Source organism: Mchenga conophoros, linkage group LG11 (genome assembly GCF_057382185.1).
Source record: "Mchenga conophoros isolate Kocher_MC1m ecotype Shallow Benthic linkage group LG11, M_conophoros_male_GT1.1, whole genome shotgun sequence".
Classification (NCBI taxonomy): domain Eukaryota; kingdom Metazoa; phylum Chordata; class Actinopteri; order Cichliformes; family Cichlidae; genus Mchenga; species Mchenga conophoros.
Window position 1 is genome coordinate 9,666,464 of NC_140536.1, and position 21,467 is coordinate 9,687,930.

General features: G+C 42.1%; 3 protein-coding genes across 9 annotated transcripts in view; 1 reads left to right on the top strand and 2 right to left on the bottom strand.

The window, feature by feature from the left end:
* Positions 1-71: 71 nt before the first annotated feature.
* Positions 72-6,102, bottom strand: LOC146563609 (collagen triple helix repeat-containing protein 1-like). Of its 3 annotated transcripts, XM_085290817.1 has the most exons (5): positions 5,898-6,102; positions 4,912-4,989; positions 3,024-3,242; positions 2,714-2,930; positions 72-561 (listed from the first exon to the last, which is right to left on the bottom strand). In XM_085290817.1, the coding sequence occupies exons 1-5, from the start codon at positions 6,006-6,008 to the stop codon at positions 419-421; spliced, it is 768 nt and encodes a 255-aa protein (XP_085146943.1). In that variant the 5' UTR covers positions 6,009-6,102; the 3' UTR covers positions 72-418. The 3 variants fall into 3 exon arrangements, with proteins under 3 accessions (XP_085146943.1, XP_085146944.1, XP_085146945.1); XM_085290818.1 differs by lacking the exon at positions 4,912-4,989; XM_085290819.1 differs by lacking the exon at positions 4,912-4,989 and having other exon boundaries at positions 5,940-6,048.
* Positions 6,103-6,187: 85 nt separating this feature from the next.
* Positions 6,188-18,329, bottom strand: fzd6 (frizzled class receptor 6). 2 transcript variants are annotated; one of them, XM_085290815.1, is made up of 8 exons: positions 18,188-18,329; positions 16,509-16,928; positions 11,223-11,416; positions 10,563-11,139; positions 10,035-10,454; positions 8,705-8,853; positions 8,183-8,587; positions 6,188-8,041 (listed from the first exon to the last, which is right to left on the bottom strand). In XM_085290815.1, exons 2-8 carry the CDS (start codon positions 16,692-16,694, stop codon positions 7,876-7,878), a joined length of 2,097 nt encoding a protein of 698 aa, XP_085146941.1. In that variant the 5' UTR covers positions 16,695-16,928; positions 18,188-18,329; the 3' UTR covers positions 6,188-7,875. The 2 variants fall into 2 exon arrangements, with proteins under 2 accessions (XP_085146941.1, XP_085146940.1); XM_085290814.1 differs by having other exon boundaries at positions 10,032-10,454.
* Positions 18,330-19,139: 810 nt separating this feature from the next.
* The window catches only part of klhl32 (kelch-like family member 32), a 37,546-nt gene continuing 35,218 nt past the window's right edge, over positions 19,140-21,467 (top strand). The window contains exons 1-2 of one of the 4 annotated variants that reach the window (XM_085290821.1): positions 19,140-19,328; positions 20,633-20,748. In XM_085290821.1, the coding sequence (XP_085146947.1) occupies positions 20,726-20,748 (23 nt within the window). In that variant the 5' untranslated portion in view covers positions 19,140-19,328; positions 20,633-20,725. Of the gene's footprint in view, positions 19,329-19,375; positions 19,860-19,904; positions 20,297-20,632; positions 20,749-21,467 lie in introns of those variants that run through there. The other 3 variants (XM_085290822.1, XM_085290824.1, XM_085290825.1) reach the window with 3 other exon arrangements.

A 21,467-nucleotide genomic window follows, 5' to 3' on the forward strand; every position in this document is an offset into this window, starting at 1 on the left:
CCTGATTCATGTGAATACATTAAATGTTACTTTGTTGTTGCACAGGCAATAAATATGCAGTGTTTCAGAAGTGAGAAGTAACATTTCCTTAAAAAAGAAGTGCTTTATTAACAGTGATAATGCATATAAACAGGTCACAGGAGTACAGAGTTTAAAGGTACTGTCCATGTCTGTTGCTGTACTCTTAACGGCAGCCACAAGCTGAAAAAGCTACAGTACAAAGTTTATTTCTGGTAGACAGAAAAGTACAGTAATCGTAGGCTTGTCGACGGGTGTAGCATTTAAACAAAACTCAAAAACATTCACGTTCCCATCAGTGACGCCTCAGCAAACCACACCTGATCGTTGTGGCGCGTCGGATAACATGCTGTCACGCTACCAAAACTAGGTCCCTCCCATTCGTATTGCTTTATTTTCCTTACTTAGGCAATTCCTCTATGATAATCCTGGATACGGAATTCCAGCCTGTGGATGCGTCTCCTCTTGGATAATCAGCGCAGGTCCCCACCCACACCGCCACATCAACCAGCCCTGCTTTGACACCCTCACACAGCCCCTCAACTGCAGAGAGAGAGACGGAGAGGGAAAAAAAGAGAAGACGGTGCAAATGAATTTCAGGGAACACCCAAACCGAACGCCGAGACAAGTTGTTTTCTGACACAGCGGTGAAAAACTGGGCCTTTCAGGTTTAAAAACAGAAACAAAAAATAATTAAAACCATGTAATCTTTCATGTCTGCAGTCAACACTATTGTCATGTCTGTGCAGTTCATTTAAGGCTGTTCATTAGCTTAGCTTAAAAGGACTGAAGCTGGGGTGGAGCCAGCTTCACTTTCTAAAAGTCCCAAAGCAAAAAAGGGTGATAAATTGTGAGCTGTGGCTTCTTCACTTCCTCCATGAACAATTTGAGGAGCAGAAACTTGATGCTCTCAACTGTTGTTTCAGTTGATAACCCCGTATAATAACCCAGTCTTTTCTTAAAAAAAAAAACAAAAAACTTTAACCCTTCAAAACCTGCAGCTGAGACAGGCTTGTCCCAACATGTTTTTGGCTGTAAATCTCACACACAGACTATGTGTGAGGCACATGAATCCAATGCTCTAATACTGTGAATCTGAGAAGTGAACTGTTCTACACATCTATACAAGCCCTTTTGGGCACTTTCCAGAAAAAGTCTCCAGGTGTTCATCTCTCAGTTTCTGAAAGAACTGGAGCTGCTGTTACTCGCCCAAATCGCAGTAAAGAAGGGGGCTTGGTTTGCCATGTCAGCCTTGGCACATCAGGTCGCAGAAGGCTAATAAACAACATTTAATGTATTAAAAATACATTAAATGTATTTTTACAAGAAATGGGAGAAACTAGCTGTTTCCCCCGTTTCTTGACTTTGTTGTAGCTTAACTAGCTGCTGGAGTGTGCACACAGTTTTCATTTTAGTGTAAAAACCACAACAAAACATGAATTGGTCTGAAGTACAGTTAAAAATGTAAACTACAAAATCTAAGCGTCCTTATGTCCTTCATGTGAACCACTGGATTTAATTACTGCTTGGACTTTTTTCTCTCTTCTTATGGTGGGAAGCAACAGTTTCTTGCAGCAGCAACAGACTAAAAAATGTTCAACAGGAAATTCGTGTCACTCTTCACACAACTGCTTCTCAGGACGTCTGTTGTGAACGGCTCTCTTGAGGTTATTCCTATCTTTAAGTTCTGTCCTCTGACTTGGTTTCTCTAAAAGGTGGATTTTCTTTGAAGACATTCTTCACTAGCTTGACTTTGATGTTTAAAGTTATTGCTCCAGCCAGCATGGTGAGCTGTGCAGGCCCAGAGGCAGCAGAAGAGCTCTAAGACATCATGGTGCCACCACCCTGCTTTCTCCTTTAGAGCCTCCAATCTAGTGTCACTAATTGGAATAATTGGTAACTCCTGGCTCCAACTCTGATGATGCCATCAGCCGAGGGCTTGGAAGTCAAACCTGTTGATCTTAAGTGAGCCTGACCAGTGGAATTCCCATTTCTGTCAGTGTAAAGAAGTTTAATTGCACATTTGATCCCCAAGATATGTTAAAATAAGAAAAGGAAGCACAGTTTTAACAGGTAATCTTAGTTTTTTCTTTTTCTACGTGATAAAGAAATGCTTCTGTAACGGAAGAGAAAAACCTGTCAGCACAATTCTTCAGGCTAAAGTGTAAGAGATGGACATGTTAAATAGAAAATGTTCTTTTTTTATATTATGTATCATCATTTTGGGGTTTTTTTGTAAAGAAATTTCTACAGTTGACTGTGAAAAATGTTTTTTAAATCCTATACCTAATGACTTTGGTGTAGCATGAATGGCCATGGGGGAGGTCTTTATCAGTACTGATAAACCTGTAAAACTTATGAAAATACAGTTAAAAATTCAAAACTTTTGCCTTTCTTCACATTTTCCAAAGCTGTGAAATAGGACCAGATTTGAGTCTTTACTGGGCTGATTCTGGCTCCTGGGCCTTATGTTTGACACTCTTGGCTTAGGGGTTCATTGCTTTTCCTAACATGAACGAAAAGAGTGCAACTATTCATGTGTTATGAGCTAAAATATTTTGTGCTTGTTCATAATTAGGACTTGGATGAAGACCTGACATTAATACAGGAAATTCCACTTCACTTAATGTTTCTTTCCATAGCATTACTAGCACCGTGAGGTGGGAACAAGTATTGTTCAGAGTCTGTGTCGTACCTGAGGAAGTTCTGTGGATGTTGATGGTTGAGTTGAGCTCGGGACTCCCTTGGTCTAAGTAAATAATTGACTCTATGGGCAGTGGTCCTGTGCACTCCGCTCCGTTGAAGGTGAAGTACCACCTCTGGCAGCATGCGTTTTTACACTTGAGTCTGAGGGAGCCACTGAAGAGGACTCTGAGGGCGCTGTCAGAGCGCAGCTTGGTGAACGTGCAGTCCTGCGACGCAGAATGGAGCATAAGTGTGTGTTTAATGTGTGTTTGCAGTGATTGAAATGCCTGCATTCCCCACAGATACAGTGAGATACTTACAGCCACTTTACCCAGATCGATCCCGTAGTTCAGCGAGTTCCAGGCACACTGCTTGTAGTTGGGTTTCCAGGGTTCCTCAAAAACTTCAGTAACGCATTCTCCTTTCTCGCCTTTCAGTCCATCGCGGCCTGGGATACCAGGCGTCCCAGGAATGCCGTTGGCCCCAGGGTTACCGTCTCTTCCAGCGGTGCCTGCTGGACCCTGCAGGCAGCTGCCATACTGAAAAAAGAAACAAGGAGAAGAGGACATAGTGAAACAAAACCATACTACAACAACATGATAACAACAGAATCTATTGTTATCAGACTTCCTGTTTCAAGACTGTCTTTCTTCCAGTGAGGTTAAATCCCTGTTTAAACTGCATGCACCACAGACACCTAAATGCTGCCATCCATCCAACCATCACACACAAGGAGCCAGATTACACATCACACAAACAACTGTGCTGAAGGAAGTGCAAAAAGCCGTGTTATCCAAATCAAGCCAAAGCAACATGACCAACAACCATGAAGCCGCCGAGCAAGCAAAACATAGCTCTGCTGTTAATGAGGAACTGAAGGCTCGGCAGTGGCCTAAATTAGTGGCTGTCTGGCCACTCATCCCTTAATGTGATTCATTGTCCTGTTGAACCTTCTGCTATGTTTAAACAGACGCAGCATCCTACTCAGGCTGACTCAAACCCACGCAAACACACACACACAGACGGGGGGGCGCTTGCCAAGCCTTACCACATGCAAATATAGACACAATGAGGATCTAAATAGATCTGCCCAACGTGTTCCTCAAAGGGACGCTCTGACCAGTAGATTGCAGTGTGTCGTGTAGGTTCAAGCTTTTTTTAGGTGGAGGTGGCTTTTCCTTTGTAAGCAATTAGGGACACAAGTTGACATACAGAAATGTCTCCTCGCCCTTAAGTAAGCATGAAAGGTGAAAGCATTTTGCAGATTTTTGGAAGGTCGTTGTTGCCCTTTTGCTCAGTATGCATCTGTGAAGTAGTTATGGAGAGTAGGAGGGGGGCATGTGTCCAAAAGGCATTAGGGCAAGAAAAAAAAAAAAGCAGAGGAGGAGAACAAAGAGCTTTTACACCAACATGGTCAAAGGAGCTTGCAAAGAAAAACACCAACATCTTAACCAGACTTAACCAGACTTGAATCTCTGGGGTGAAGTTAAAAAAAAAAAGTATTTCAGATGATGTAAATCTGAAAAATGCCTGGAAGTTAGAGAGTCAGAGCATTTATCATCAGCTGCTGTGAAACAGATGGTCCAGTGTCTGTTTTAGCCATTACGCGGCTAACGCTGGAGCAACCTGGAGATGTGAGACCTGACATCATCTGTATAGAAGTCTGGGAAGTGTCTGGTGACAGCAGTAGATTGTGGGTTTGTATGCATGAAACTAAATAAAGCTGGAAGCATGGCTTTCATGCACCTTGGCAAAATTAGGTGGCAAAACGTGGAAACGATGCAAGGACTCCCCATTAGTCTTGGAGTTGGGTAAGGAAAAAGTCTTGGTGTTTTACTAAGATTTTTGGAGAGCTTTCAAAGCAGAGTAATGAATGGATCCTCTGTCCACTTCGCCACACAGCTGACTTTTATATTAGCTCCCAGTCTGCTCTTTCTATAGTGGTGCTGGCTGCCTGCATGAATTAGACTCCAGCCCTGCTGAATATTAGTCGCGTACAGTCTGCTACTGTAACTGGAAAACTAAAAGGCTGCAATTGGCCCGAAGAGCTGAGGAATCAGGAGCATTTTATGCGTTAGTCAACACAGAAGCAGGGCCTGAAGCTCTCCTGGAGCATGCAGAGCGGAGCCTGGGTATAATGCTCAGCTTTGCGCGATTTTTAGATTGAAAGGAAGCCGATGAGATGCAAAGCAGTATTTTCGTGATTACCATGTTGGCCAAGTAAGCAGGTCTTTCTTCTCCAGAGTGTCTAGTGCAGTTGGGTTTTTCGGCATCGTTTCCAGTGCACTAGACACAGATGGTGACATAAGGTTTTTTTTTTTCCTTTCTTCTTTTTTAAAATTTAATCACTGTGGTCACGGTTGTGGAATATTAAAGAGAAACTGCTTGGGCGGGCTCGACTGGGTCCAGAAAAATAAATACTAGTTTCACTTCTGTTTGATTCCTAAAAGATTCAACATCTGTGTGTCCAGTTGGTTCCTTCAATCACTAAACAGATGCATCATTGAGGGTTATGAAATCCTATGCATAAACAATGTAAGATTGATAGGTATCGTGGGACTGTGAAATTAAACAGTTGAACTCTGCCTTGGGCACTGTTAAAAATATCATATTACCCAGCTTTAAACGTACATTTAAGTTTTTTGCCCAAATTGCACCCACTTATAAACTATTCAAACAGTCGGATGGATAACAAAGGCCAGCAAACAGTATGAGGCAGACCACAACTTCCTGTTTAGTCCCCCCTTATGTCCACTCAGTCGTGGAGGACAGCCAGATCTGGTCTGGAGTAATAGAAAAGCAGCTGAGTGTATAACAGCTACAAAGTGGGATTTTCTGATGTGCTGCTGTCCACACTATTCTACATGTGGATAAATCTTTTAAAACATTTTTTCCTTCCCTCTAATGTTTAAAGATACAATTTAAAAATAGCAATGCATAGCGCTAGAAAAAAGAAGCCCAGAATGAGTTGTAAAAATAGGCAAAATAGTCAGTGGATGTTAAATGGGATGCACCGAAAAACAACTAAATGACGGTAAAGCTGAGTGTAATAATTACATGTTGACGTGAGCCTTTTTTCTCTCTCCCAGAGTTATAATGCCACAAAATCTGTCCACTCCTCTCCTGCCACATGTCTACTTATTTTGGAAGCTGTCGTTAACGGCTACACGGTAATCTTATCTAACCCCTTTTACCTTGTCGGCGTCAGGATCCTTTCGGTAGCCTCTGCTTCTCACCTTTTCCACCGCATAAAGAGGCAAAGCCAGGCAGGCGAGCAGCAGCAGGCGGACAGCGAGAGGAGACATCACGCGTGCGACAGAGACGGCCGACTACCGTGCGTTCTGCGCGACTCCAGCCGGTTATAGCCCAGAGGGCTGGACCAGGAGAGGGGGAAGGAGCCAGTCACCTCACTGAAATGCACTCTAGGGAAAACATAGCTGTGAGAGTAACGTTAGGGTTAATAACTGACTCACACACAGTCACATTCATTTCCATGTTTAATTGAATATTTTATCAAAATGAAACAACAGTGGTAGAAAATTATATTAAAAAGAAAAAAAAAGTTCACAAAAATGTTTGGAGTACTGATAAGACTACAGTAGAGCTACATACGTCATAAGAAAGACCCTCATCCACATGTCAGAATAGGAACATAACATAGAAAACATACAAGATTCCCTTTTAGTGTTACTGAAACTGTCCTTTCACTCCCAAATAAATCTATGTAAGTGAACTGAGGGGTAGCTCAGTCCCTTACACAGCACACAGACAGCACAGTAAGGCACTCCTAATGAATCACAGATGTTGTTCTGGAGGTACTTGAAGTAGAGATGCTGCATGTGGTCTTTTTTTTATTTTAACAAAAATGATCTCAAAACTAATCTTTCTATTTATTTATGACAACTTAGTAATCAGTGGATAATGCTACTAATGACAAATAGTGCAAAACTTGTTTTGTTTCGTCGATTTCATACACTGTTGATACTATAGGGATATCGTGATAACTATATATAACCCTGGTATCAGAAAATGAAATATCATGATTATGGTTTTACAGAAATAAAACATTCCCCCACCATGTCCATGCACTCGTACTTTCAGTTTAAATCCACGTTCCAATCTTAATTTCTGCCTTTAAGTTTTAAATAAACATGAACTCATGCATTAGATTTTCAATCATTTCCAACTAATCAATTTAGTAAAAAATTGAACTTAAAGGTGCTCTTTCATCAATATTCCAAAAGAGAAAAGTAACACAGTAATAAAAAGTAAAGATGAACTTGATCGATAGTATTATTGAAATAAGTCAAGTTCATTTTGTTCATTTTCTGTTGGTATTTCAATGATGTCATAGATTTCTCTAGCCACAGTAACTATGAAGTAAAACTCAGATATCATGACAAGATTTTCTAAGCAAAAATACATTCTTTTAGAAAGCTTCAAAGCTGTATTTCACCAAAATTCACAGCTTTGAAGACAGTTCAGCACAGCATGCATTTCTGTAACAAAAACATGGAGAAATGACCAGAAAATGGAAAAATATATGTCTCTTTTAAGAAAAGTATTCAAAATAAAATCACAAGTTCTCTGAAAATCAGCTATATCAAGTTTAAGAGTACGCCTCAAAGGAGTGACACACAGTGTGTTTTACAGGATGACGTTTTAAGAACAATAGGACATTTAAAGACACTTTATCACAGGAAGACTTTCCTTGGATTCAATATTTGGCAATATTTTCACCTTAACAATTAAACTCTCAGTGTGGCGACCAGTCCAGTGAACGACTAAATATATGAGATATAAAAAAAGAGAATATTTACATAAATATTGCAATCGTTTACTAGCATGCATATATGCCACTGAAATCACAAGTTATAAAACAGCAGACTCAATGCATGTAGCTGTGCTGCTGCAACATTCAGGTCAAACACTGAGTAAAGCTGGAAGACAAAGTCATGACTTAAACAGACTAAATCGTCAAACACCGTTAGATGTGGGCTAACCCTCAGAACATCTGAAATACAAGTTTTGGTCTGTTTCCATTCAGTCACTCCAGTGTATTCAATAAAATCCCACAATGGGAACAACAACCAGCATCAAGCATGACTCCCATGTGACTGGTGTCATGGATGGGTGGATGGATGAGCAGACAAATTTGAAAGGTCAGATATCTCAGCAGCTGCTGTCCTTTGGGTCCTTGCGCTCCTCAGGCACCTGGAGCACCATCTGGTGGCTGGCGTCTTGGAGGCTGCTGGTGTGTGCTGGGTTTAAAGCTGAAAGCTGTTGCTTCTCACAGGGAATGTGCCTGACCTCTGATAGCTCGCTCCTTGGAGTTGCCCTAAAACCAGCCAGGACACATCACAGATTACTGCTGGTTAATGCTTGTCTGATGTTGCAGTGCATGTAATGTAAGGAACTGTACATATACAATCAATTTTTTAACATTTCAAAAATGGCATCTCACACCTCTCCTACTTACCTCCCATCTGCCACTCTGTGCAAGCTCTCTGAGCGACTGCTGACTTTACTGGAGCTCCCCGTTTTGCTGCGTCTCTCCCCCCCATCCCTCTCTCTTTCCCTATCTCTCTCCCCTCTCCTCGAGCTTCGACTGGAGGTGCCTCGGTCCAGGTGTTCCCTGGCTGAGGTCTCAGACAGTGAACCTTGCATGTGGGGCTCATGGTTGCCTAAGGCAGAGGTGCCTTGATTGCTGGTGGTGGAGACACTGGTGGGCGTGACTCCGGTACTCGTGCCCATGGACTTGGAGATGACCTTGAGTTTGTGGGAGCTTGGTTTGTAGTGCTTCTTCTTGTGCTGAACCCGGTTGTTGTGCTTTAGGAAGAACTCGCAGGACTCCTGGAGCACCCGACGGCTCTCGCTGATGGGGCTGTGGGTCACATGACATGGCATTAAACACATGATCTAGAATACTGTATTCTCACTCCATCAGTGACTGTGTGAAAGATCTTCCACGTGTTTTGCTGTGGTCAGAGTTGTGTCTTACTCTTTATTGCGGGTCCTGTTGAAAAAGTAGGCCCACTCAGAGCAGGTCTTCTTACTGCTGACCCAGAATACTGCAGATATGCCAACCACCAATGTCATCAAGTATTTCACCAGAAACAGGGAGAGGTCAGGGCGTTCATGATCTGTGGTCTAAAACAGTAACAAACTCAATGGTAATGAGATCCTTGTGATTTAGAGCAACTGGTTAAATTAAAAAATTCAATTTCTTACTTAAGACAAAGTCAAGCATTTCCAGTACAGGCATCAGGTACTGACTGTCAAAACAAGACTAAGCTATTTCCCACTGCAGCGCTTATAAGCTCACGTATTGTATCTTCCACATACCATACAGATATCCACTGATGTATAATTCTTGCACTACTAAAGCACTTCTAATGAATTTGGACCACACCACCAAATGACCGAACATGGGCACTACATGCTGTATGAAACAACAACAGGACAAAGACCTGGCCACTGAAATATCTGAAGGTGTGCGGCAGACTGCTTGGGAAATACAGTCGTCCTCCACCAGTTCCTGAGCTTGGAGAGACTCCTGTTGGAAAACCTTGAATTTTGGTCGCTCCTAAACAGAAGTCCGAACAAACTGGTGCTCAACTGGCTTGATGGAGGAAAAAATGGTTAATAATGTCCATATGTTTTGGACTTGCACCTTTATGTTTTGGGGATTTGTGGGAATTATTTCTAAAGTCTTTTGCTTTAATGTTTGCAGAAGTTTGACATTACTTTATGTTGGATACACCCCCATTACAAGATGCTGTGTTAGTGTTAATGTTGTCAAACATATCCTGAGACATGACATATTGTATACGGCTCCAAAGAGAATTGTGAGAATAACAGAGGGAGAAACAGTGTGCTTATTTGGCCCTTGAGACAAACTGATGATGCCAATTTTTTCTCCCCACCATCTTTTTTAAAATTTATAACCCTGCATTAAATTGTGATTCATCTAAAGACCTCTTGTTCTTTGTTTTTATTTATTTTAATGTGGAAAAATTATATTTAATAAATTAAAGAAAACTCATGTATTCTGCACTACATTTTTGAGGTACCGCAGCTTCTAAGACGTCTGTTACTTCCACACTGATCTGTCATAACAGTCTTGATTTTGGAATCCCTGTACTCTGCAGGACATTATAGATATTTAATAATTGGGATTTTTAAACAGATGAGCCTTTTGGATCCTTCTGAGCCCTGATCGGTTTTATGAAATTTTCACTGTGCTTTGGTTTTGCCCTTTTTCAGCAGTCTAAAAAAAGCTTGTCCTAAACTTTCACCCCATCTTTACTGAATGAATAAGTCACAACAACCTGGTTTAAGCAGGGGATGCTATACTCCTGGCAGCGGTCGTTTATCCAGGTGTTCTCCCAGCTGCTGCGGTGGCTCTGTTCGTAGGTGTAGCAGGCTAGCAGGGTGACCAGCGGGACCAGGTAGAGGCAGCTGAACACGCCGATGCGAATCATGAATTTCTTAAGCTTCTCCTGGTTGCGCTCGTCGTGCTGGATGACCTGTCGGACGTGATTCAGAGAAACGATACCTGCCAGGATGAGGAAGAGGCCGACTATGACGCCCACGCACAGTGGCGCCAGTACAAAGTAGCGCAGCGCATCCAGGTCGTAGAGCCCCACAAAACAGACTCCGCTGATGTTGTCTCCTTCAACTTTGTTCAGAGCCAGCAGCATGACAGTGAGTGCCCCAGGGATCCCCCAGGCAGCAGAGTGGAACCACACCTTAGACAAAATAAAAATATTGACTGAGCTGTAACTGCACATATTTCCTTGTTGTGTTTGCTTCCTATTTGCTACTAGGAAACAAACCTAAATACTTAAGAACCTTACCGCTTTCTTCTCAATGGCCTCACAGCTCCACTTGGGGCCGGCTGCCAGGAACCAGGTGATGGTGAGTATAACCCACCAGACGATACCGGCGATGGAGAAGAAGTAGAGAAGCATAAAAAGCAGAGTGCAGCCTTTGCTCTGAGAGCCCAACACCACTGTGTCAACCCCAGCAGGATGGGCCGCTTTGATGCAGGCTGCATTGTTTCCCAGCAGGAAGCCGATGAAGTATATGAGCGAGACAAAGCTATAGCACACAGCATAGAAGATTATGGGCCGCTCTGGGTAACGGAAGCGTTTGACGTCAATAAGGAATGTGAGGAAGGTGAAGAGTGTAGCACCCAGGCAGATGATGGAGCACACACCGATGAAGCTCTTTGCAAATTCTATGTCGTGGGGTTTGAAGTACATGTTGGAGCAAGGTGGAGCACAGTCCTGGGCGCCTAGGAATGATGAGCCATGACCTGGCTTGGTCTTTAGCTGCAATGGGCACCAGAAGCCCAGCTCTCTCTTAGCGGATGAGGAGATTGCTGGGGTGGTTAAAGGGGCTGGAGAACCAGGCACACTGCAAGGGTCCAATCTAGAGCATAAATAACAATATAACAGGATAAGTGCCTCAACATGAATTGTGGGTAATGAAACCGGGGAAGGATATTTTCTTACTTTTCACACATTTCAGGAGGCCAGGGGACATCAAAGGTGTGGATGTTCTTCTCACAGTCGGACCGAACAGCATTGCACTGCTCCCTGCAGGGGTGGATCACCTTATTCTCCTCGGTGCATGCTGGGATAAAGACTTGGCACAGGAAGTGGTGGACATCTGGAGAGCACTTCAGGTTTATCAGGGGCATAAATGGCTGAAATTGAAGAGATTAAACATACTATATTAAAAATCGGTTTTCCATTATAACAACTATTATTGCACTCTGTTCTTCCATTACGTTTAGATGCAAGTTACATCACCTGAGAACTTTGAATATACTGATAGATTTGAAGGCTTGACAGCCCTACTCGTGACCTGAACACTCACATGTGCGTGCATGAGTTATATAGCATTCCCTAAAGAAACCTTTGAAGTAGCTTAAATCTAAGTTTTCCAGCTATAACTTTTCTTTGAAGAGCTTCCAAAGCATTTTCATGATGTTACAGCTATGTACAGTCTGCCTACACTGGTGAATCCAGTATTTCCACAGACTGTGCTGTGCTGGGGGAGTAGGTGTAGGTAGCAGTCTGCACAGTTTGAAGTTTTTAAACATTTTTCTCTGAAAAATAGACAGACAGTAACCTGTAAGATTGTGAAATTACTTTTGTAAATGCAACTGGAAAAGAGGCATAAATATAATGATTTTACTTGTGTTATAAGTGCAGTCTGCATGACTGGACATTGTAATATAATAAGCACTGAGATTACAAATGATCAGGGTAGCAAAAGCTGGTGAAAATATTTATGCTACATAAGCAACAGTACACTATAGTAACACACAAAACTGTCCATTCATCGGCCGGAAACCATGATCAACCAGAGCATTGGAAGGGGGGGTATAGGTGGCAGGAAATGAGAGTGCGGACATTTGGAAACAACCAGGGACAGGCCAAGAAGGCTGGAATGCACAGAGCTGTTCATGGGAAGGTTGCTGAGGATATGTGTGGAGGACAGCCTTATTATTTTTGGATCGACACCAGCTACATCACTTGGAGTAATATGCATGTTCAATACATAACCAGTTAATAGTGACAGGCATGCATTAGCACAGACTAAGTGTGTTGTGCTGTGTTGTATTGTGTGTATTTCAGAGTACTCCACACTCTCGACCTCATCACTGGATAGCTTGCTGTAAATCTAAACTGCCGATATGCGCAAAGGAAATCCACACGACCACACTTGAGCATATTGCACTAGTTGATGTTTTCTCTTCTCTGCTTTTTCTGGCTCCAGGCCCACATCTCTGGGCCCTGGGCTTGCCCCCTCAGACATTAAGCGTCCTTGTTTCTCTCCTCTGGAGGTCCTGGACTTGAGGCTCCTCGTGGCTGAACAATCTGACCTTTATTTTCTTTAGAGCACTTACTGTAAAAACTGCCCTCATTTCAAAAACCTTCCAACAGGATCAGCTGCAAAATTTGAGCTGATTTGCTCTTTAGGGCAAAATCCTTCGCAGAGAATTTCTGCACAATGTACTTTAAGTATTAAGTGAAGTTTTTTTTTGTTTTGTTTTTTTAAAGATGACTCTTACTTTTCAAAGTTTTACTCAAACTTTCAAGGCCCCCGAGTGTCCGTTATAGTGTGTCAGTTTGTCTTTCCATTCTCTCTATATTCTAACACTTCAAAGTTTTTGCTCTTTCCAAAGCTGGCAAACACTAGTGGAAGGGCAGGAAAAGGTTAGCCCTCCTCCGGAAAATCCTACTGATAGGCTGGACTGTGCCCAGAATAAAGCAGAAACCTGCCTGATTCCAACGTCAGAGCTTTGTGATAAATCATTGCACATGTTCAAAGCGGGCTATGTTTAGTATTTAACGTTGAATGAAGGCCAGAGAGTGTAAGCCTGTCACCTGGGAGACAGGACTGCGGAGGTAGGACCGTGTGTGTGTGTGTGTGTGTGTGTGTGTGTGTGTGTGTGTGTGTGTGTGTGTGTGTGTGTTGGGGGGGTATTAAGAGACAGAGGATACTCCTTGTGGTATGCACAGCAGGCTTTGTGTGCGACTGGGTGTGGCCCTCCCCTTCCTCCAGAAATCAAAGAGCCCTCACAACAAAGTCACTGAAGTTGCCCGTGGCCAAGGTTGCCATGAAATAAGAAGCTGATACCTTTGCCAGATGCCACACAAAAGACTCCTACAGATCATGCTCAACACTCCACACCAAATGCACGTAACCCAAACCCCCAGGAATGCCAGGAGACAGGATGCAACAGCTAGAGAAACATTTCTGCTGAGGATATGTGCAAGACAACAAATGGTCTTAAAGCACATTAGCCAAAGTGCCACAGGGTTGACGGAGCAAAGCTGAAACACCAGTTACACAAACTTAGACTTTAGTCACAGCAAAGGGTGGTGATTAAAGAGAACACTACTAGTCTGAAGAGAAGTCAAATTTAAGATTAGAATTCTCTAAATCTGAGCAGATATTAAGCATATTTTTCCACTATGAAAAAGAAGACTGATTTCTGTATTCTATGCATGGAAGAAAATTTTAATCTGCAGGGTGTAAATCTCTAATTACACCAGTTCAGTGTCATTTGAGAGTTACTGTTGCTAAGAGATGGTCTACTGACTTCTGTTGTGTAATACTGACTGGAGCACATAACAGCCCAGTACAGTCTATAAACCTTTATACAAGAGCACAGCTTATAGGTGCTTCTACGTATACAGCTAGACTTCTTAGCTTGTGTTAGATTTTTCCTAATTTGTTGATGCCAACAAATGATCAGACAGTTATATCACAACAACAGGTCCTTGAGCTCAGCCCAAATGTTACACTGTGATCTGAATCATGACCTGAATTTACACAATAAAGGGACAGGAGATTTTCCCGCAGTTTTGAATGATGAAGACAGAATTTTGGAGAAATGAAAAACAAACAAACAACAACCATCAAACATATATATGATTGTGCTTTCTGTTATAATTGTACGTTTATTCTGTTGAAAACAAACACAATTAAGTCGTTTTTCTTCCTGAATCAAGATTACCCATATGGAAAAGATATATATAAATCTTATAAAGTTTGTATCTGTCTTGTGTGAAACTTGTATGAAAAGCATATAAGAGTGAAAACAGATATAAGATCCCTTGAAAAATTATATAGTGAAACTTGTATGTTTTGGATACTTACTAAAACAATGTACAAAAGTAATGAGAAAGTGGCCACTTTCATGAGTAATCACATATAAGTTTTTACTATTTCTTTTCCATATGGGTATACACTGAATTACCACTGGATATTTTGAGCCAATCTGGATATTGACTTTTGAAAGTTCAAAAACCCTGATAACATGTTTGCATATGGTATTTTAAACATGCCGATAATAATGTTCCAAAACCGATAAAGGCGTTACTTACATAAGGATAAATTAACTTAGCTTGGATTCGGATTACATGCCTCATTTCAACCATTCATCAGTCATCCAGGTGTTAGTCAGAACATCACCCACTAATTGGATGGAAAAGTGGTCACGCAATAACAGTCAATACCAAGACCAAATGCACCCCATAGCCACCTATACTTACATGCAATCGCATGAGTGCGTGCAAATGAAGAAAAAAACCCTAAACTGATTTGACTTATCAGAAGATCAACAAGAAACCCACAAATTGCAAAAGTAATGAGCTGAAAAATGTTGATTACCCTAAAAAAGAAAGCTGCCTCTCAGCTTAGCGTGCAGAATTAGCTGTTGGCTCCACTGATCGGCTGAGAGCCATGGATTTTCTGATAAATACCGTTCCACGTTTACTGTGTGTTGATGGCTATTTCACATCCTTCCATTTCTATTGCATTTTTGCCTCTTTAGCAAAGCCCAGTGGAAATCTTATGGCTGCCAGGGAGAATGGAGTTTTTTGGATTTCTACTTGTTATTAATTAAGTACTTTCTGTTTGGTGTCGCTGCTGCAGGCTTTCGATTATTGTTAGGGTGAGTCTGAGCTGATTTCCTGTAAAGTAAACTGTGAATCTTAGCTCTGGTGATATTGAGTGTTTAATCCCTATTTAGCTTCATTGTTGTCCTATTATGTTGCTGTTCTATTATAGATACTTATTATAGTGATAAGCTCCATTTTGTATAGCTTAAATTCTGGTTCACGCCTTGTGTATTTGTAGTTGTAATAATGTTCTTCCCTGTGTTTTTCTTTGTCTCATTTCTGTATTTGTGGTTTGTGTTTTCTTCTCTTGTAGAACTTTAAGTCTGCTTTGGTTATTTCCTCTTTAGCTTTGACAGTTTATTTTCTTCACGTCCTGTGTGTTGTTTCCTGACGGTCTCCTCCAGGTTGTGCTCAGCTGTGTGTAATTACTTACACCTGTGTCTCGTCTCCCTCCTGTCTGATATTCCTTAATCAGCCTCCAGAATAAAAATCGTCCTGGCCTTCTCTTTGTTGTTTTCTCTGCTTAGTTCTGTGCACAATTCTGTGAAATGACTGTGGATGCACCTGTTTTGCTCCCCATCTGGCCTCTTGTTTTTGTGATTTTTGGACTTTGGTTTTGGACTTAGTCAGTGATTAAAGCTTGTGACACATTTTTGTTATAACTAAGAATGTTCTTCTTTCTTAACTTCTTTTACTTGTAAGAGGAACCCTAAGCAGAGCCTTCTTCTACCGCAAAGGTTTCTTAAAAGCCTCCCTTTAGAATTTAAGTGGACAGATTCACAGTTTAATCACTCGCTATTTCTTTTAACAATCAGATGTGATTTGTGGACAAACTGTGGCTGGTAAATACTGTGTGTCAGTTGAAGTCCATTACAAAATGGTAATTATATTTCAATCAATATGTGCTTCAGTATGGGCTGAGAGACACCGTCAATTAGTAACCGGAGCCACAAACAGCGCTGATGGCACTAATAATGACAATTATATGGACATGATATTCATCATCGCTGAATGTGGCCTGAAGTATAATTTCCAATTATAAGGAGAGGAAGCGTTTTTTCAACGTTCCATGGAAACCAATACTGATGAGAACCTTTGAGGTGGGCCAGAGGCTGCCTGGATAAGTCAATAAACTCTGCATTAGCCCAATATACACTTTGAACAAATTCAGCCTAATTTTACATAAATTCTACTAGAATTTAAAATAAGTTCTGTGGGGTTGAATCATTTTTGACAATTGTTCACATGCTTAGCTTGCTTGGCCCGCCTAATCTATAAAACACTGGACCTTTAAATAAAAATGAATCACTGTATGCTTGCACGATGCATAGGCATACAGATTTCTACAGATAAATGTTGTGTAATGTTACGAGGGCTCACCTGCATGCGGTTGTATGCGATATCCTGATCATAGTGGCCCATCATGTTGGGGAAGAAGGTCATGTTGTAGGACGTCTCCAAGCACCGATGCACTCTGATAGGCTCACACGTAAACAGGCTGTGGGCATGACAGCTTCCCACCCACATCAGTGCCAGGCACACCCACAGTGGTCCTGGCATCAGCATTGTGATGAGTGAGTAGGAGTGGGCGTGTGCACAGTTCTTTTTTTGTGTGTGTATAAACTAATTCGAGTTTCTTTTTAACTGCGTGCGAGGACGTCTTGGCCTGGTTCAGACTGTCATCCGTGTATCATTCCTCCCAGGGACATCTCAGTGGAGCTGGTGGGCGCTGCAGCAGGTAGAATTTCTTCATGGTGAGTCAGCAAGTGCCTATAGGCCACAGATAGGAATTCCACATCCCTGAAAAGAAGGTACTTATTGTGACACAGGTTTATATTTTCAGACACACAGAGAAGTGGACGCACAAACCGAATTTTCAGCAAGATATCCCTTCAGAAATCCCAGCTTAGGAGGTTTTTCTTTTTCAATAGTACCTCATTTACTGCACAATTTCAGTTTTAGGAAAACAACCTGGCATGCATTGTTCCGTCACTTAAAAAATAAACACATTTTCATGATTTCAGTGCATCCTTACAAGTCCGTTGAGGTCTTAAAATCTTTGAGAAGTTTAGTTTGGGAAGCACTGCTTAGAGACTCCTCAGTCAGATGGAATCAAGCTACCAAAATCCAGTCAATCCCCACGCAGGCCTCGAGTGCATGCTTTTTACACAGGGTGGGGAATGCGCAAGATCCATGCTGATTCAGAAGAATGAGTCTCAGCTTGTTGATGCACATTAAACTTCACATTAAAGTGTCAGAGTTCCACATACACACTTGGTTTACGAGCCACTGAGAAACCTGAACGGCAGACAGCCTGCTGTACTTTCCCACTGATGTTTTGCCTTTCATAAAAACAGAGTATGTGTAGGTTTAGGCTTGTTCCTGGTGACCTAACAAGGGGCCCACAGATTATGCATTTATTTGATATAACTTCTGGTTATATTCTGAATTTTAACAATTTGAGCAAAGCTAGCTTTGGATCAGTTTGCACAGAATTCTTGTCCATTGAGACTAAAGAGACACATCGTTTATATAGGTACTCGTCTCTCTGATGATTATCTTATCACTGATGATAAGCGCTTAATATTACCGCATCCCTTTTTCCACGTACAACAAAATTCAGCAGTCCTCAAAGTACAGCATGTAGTCAAGGAGGTTCATAGTGCTAAAGTAGCTAAAAAGTAATTTACGCTTAATAAGCCCTTTGGTTAGCATATTAGCGATATACCAGGAATAGTTAGCAGGGTAAATATTTGACACGTTCCACCAACACTTCGACATACCATGCAGACATGGCTACAAACAGACATAATAAGTTGATATTACTGTCCAATTACTTGCATATGTCAACGCTAATTACGTTTTAAATCAATACGCGAGTCCACGGCGGCCAGGAAAGCCGTTTGTTTCCCCGTAAATGACACACCAGCTGTGGGGAGACAGTGCAGTCAACATCCCTGCCTCGGTCGCTGCCATGAGACAAGGGGCCGAAACAACTTCGCCACAACCAAGCAGAAAGAACCCATGAGGGGGTAAAAATGCGAAACACGAAAACTTACCCCCAAATACCCAAGAGTTAGCTGACTTTATGAATAGTTGCAGGATCTGCCCGGTGAGGAATTTGGTAGCGTGTTTCCTGAGATAAGCTCCCGCACCTTCCCACCAACTATTCCCGTCCTGCTCTGAACTAAAGATGCTTTCAGGTGCAATTGGAAATATGAAGTGTTTTTTTGTTTGTTTGTTTTTTAAGTTAAAATCTAAGTTTCACGGTAGTTTGTGGGTGGGAGACTTCATGTGTATAATAGCCTTTTATATTAAAAAAAATTAAAGGGCAAGTTCATCTTTAAAAGAGTGGCGTACTGTACATACTAACTTTACAGGTCACTAAACTAGCAGTTGAATGCCCCAACGAGAGTAACAATGTCAGTATAGACAGGAAGCACTTAAACGCCGCGTACGTGCAGACGGCAGATAAAGGATGAAACAATGCAAAATACAGCTGAGAGGGTTTATTAACAAACACCAACTTTTCTATTTTTTTACAACAATCATAACTTATAGAATATAATTCTATAATTTCTGTATTTTCCACAATTACCACTAGATGGAAGTGGGTGATTTTACCATTTAAAAATGTGTCATGATGTTTTGCAAGTGACAAAATGCAGTCGTATACAGATAAAACTGCACTGACGTTTCCTGTAATACTGATATCAAAAATATAAGGGTAACAATGATCTCACAGATGCGTGCAACTACACAGTGTTATATTTCTTCTTTTGCTACTTTCAGTGGAGCAGCGTAGTATCGCCAAATTTGCCGGGCACCCCGTGGAAATCCTATGAGGACCCCTGGTGTCCCAGTAGTGTCTACAATACTGCATGTAGCACACGCAGAGGCATCCCCAACAATTTGCCATGCCTCAATTATCCACCTGGAGGCGCTCTCTCCCGACTGTGTCCATATTCATGTGACCTGCCGTGGAGAGGCGGGGTTATAATGTAACAATTTAGGTCCTACAGTGTAACCAATAAAGTGTTGCTGATAACCCTGCGCATCTGGTCGCCGCTGCACCCTCCCTTCGTGTCGCAGCTGATTTTAAAAAAAGGAGCCCAACCTCGGACATCAAATGATCAAATGATCTGTAACGGAGGCGCCGCCAGAGGGGGACGGGACTGACTCATAACACATTCATATGAGGTGCGTAAGCTTGTGGCACATTGAGAGAGGAGGAGGAGGGGTGAATACTGTAAATTCCTCCAAAGCCGTGAGGTGCTCTGGGTAGGATTTGGTACAGATCGTGTGCTTGTGCTCTGCGAAGGATGCAACAGGATATTCTGCTCGCACAGGAGAGGTTGCTCTCTTCACCGTCCCCGTAGTTTGTGGACCGAGGCGCTGGCCTGTTGCTAGGAGACCTTTTGACAGCTGGGAGCTTTTTTTCTTATTATTTTTCTTCAAAGTGACACTTAATGCACTAAGGGTATCTGCTTATCTGGCAACCCAAACCTTCCCTCCTCCTCCTCCTCAATTCAGCTCCCTCGCGCGCTTTTCGTGCGTAAATCCTAATTGTCTTCTGTGCGTAAAAGACAACATTTGCACTGTGGTCGTTTTCGGTCAGGAGATTACAGTGTTTTGCAGGGAACAATGGCCTAGTTGTTGCGATTATCAGATCCTAAATTTATCCGCCTTCCGGACGTGTTTAACCTCTCCCACTGCTCATTTTTTCACTTGGTAAGATAATTTTTAGATATATGTTATGAAAACCTCGTATTCTAACAGCACTGAAGACATTTAGGGAGACAAGGAAGTTATGATTTCCAATTTTATTTGCTTTTGATCACACGTTTTTAGCATGTGTTCAGCTGGACTCAAGGGTAATGTAAGTAACACTTACCTGTGGCTATACATCTGAAGGTCAGTCGTGAATGGATCGATAAGTAAACCTCACTGAGGATGACACCTAAACCAGCAGTACACTCGGCTCTATCAAATAAACTGCAAACATACAGAGGCTTGCTTCTGTAAAACAGGTGTATGAGAAGACCCAGGTCAGCTTATTATTTGTACACTAAGCGAGTGGGGTTTCAATCAGAGTATCCAGAGCAGCTTGGATTTCCGAGTGACCTCTCTGTGCTGCTGGACATTATCTGTGGGATATCAAGATTCAGGTGTGTAGCACATTATGTCAAGGTTGTAGCTACACCAGAAGGACTTGGTGTAATTTGGACTCCCAGCTTGTTCAGAGAAGTGCTGACCTTGTTGATTCACTTCACTGAAGCCTAGCTGCCTGTGGCTGTCGCAGTCCCCGGGCTTTACAAGAAAAGGCCTTCAAAGAACAGCTCTAACAATTGTCAAAGTCAACAGAGAATGGAGAGAAGGGAGAAGTCAGCATTAGGCGTAACGTGTGGTAGCATCCCTTCACACGTCGCACAGGAGGCTGTCACATTGTGGCTTTGTTGAGTAGATGGACTGAGTGAAGCTGACATGCTGTTCTGTCCTATCAGGCTGATGTATGTGCCCAGTGAGGAGACTACAGTCCTCAGGAGCCACATAGCACCTCCCCTCCACCTCCATCTTAACTTCCTTTGTAAGAGGGTATGCCTTCTGAACCGAGCCTCAGGTAGGTCCGCACATCTAAAGCTCATGGCAAAAATAGACAATAACCCTTAAGGAACCGTTACTGTGTATGCACCTCCTGTGGCTTATCAGGAGGTAGAGCGGGCTGTTCATTGATTGGAAGGATGGTGGTTTGGTGTACGCATGTATGGGTGAATGTGGCTACTGGTGTAACAGTGCTTTGAGTGGTCAGCTAGACTAGAAAACTGCTATGTTAATGAGAATCCAAACACAGAATCAACTGACAGTTTCAAACAATGCTGACATTATTCACTTCTTTATTTTAAGCTGAGAAAGATCTATTTAGGATCGATTTGTTGTTCAATAACCGTGCTTGGAGAGCGCAGGCTCTACTAGCTTTCTCTATCTTTCTCTCTCTCCTGGACTGTCCATTCAGTGTCTTTTTTTATCTAACTTAATATATGGATGTAGACAAGGTTATACGAGCGACAATCCACCTATCTACCTAAGAGCCCAATCCGTTGTACCAAACCTACTTACTAAACCTTCAAAAACAGGTCACAGTTGTATTTTCTTTTAGTTTAATCAAATAGAAGGAAACATCTTTTTATTGTGTTATCAGGGAGTCTTTTTTTAGCAGCAGGATGCTGCACGTGGGATTTACTTGGAAAAAGAACTCCAGCATCTACACTGATTGCTTCATTACCTAGCCTTCCGACTCTGTGGTTTATTTATATGTTTAATAGTTTTTGGACACTAAAT

What these genes read in the sequence shown, in the direction of transcription:
- LOC146563609 (XM_085290817.1), bottom strand. Translation starts at nt 6,008, where the DNA reads ATGTCTCCTCTCGCTGTCCGCCTGCTGCTGCTCGCCTGCCTGGCTTTG. An exon ending in CTGCTTACTTGGCCAACATG is followed by an intron (nt 3,243 to 4,911) that starts GTAATCACGAAA and finishes TTCTTTTTTCAG; the next exon opens with TATGGCAGCTGCCTGCAGGG. An exon ending in TCGATCTGGGTAAAGTGGCT is followed by an intron (nt 2,931 to 3,023) that starts GTAAGTATCTCA and finishes TCTGCGTCGCAG; the next exon opens with GACTGCACGTTCACCAAGCT.
- fzd6 (XM_085290814.1), bottom strand. Translation starts at nt 16,694, where the DNA reads ATGCTGATGCCAGGACCACTGTGGGTGTGCCTGGCACTGATGTGGGTG. An exon ending in CCTCCTGAAATGTGTGAAAA is followed by an intron (nt 11,140 to 11,222) that starts GTAAGAAAATAT and finishes TTTATGCTCTAG; the next exon opens with ATTGGACCCTTGCAGTGTGC. An exon ending in CACAGAGTGGCAGATGGGAG is followed by an intron (nt 8,042 to 8,182) that starts GTAAGTAGGAGA and finishes GGCTGGTTTTAG; the next exon opens with GGCAACTCCAAGGAGCGAGC.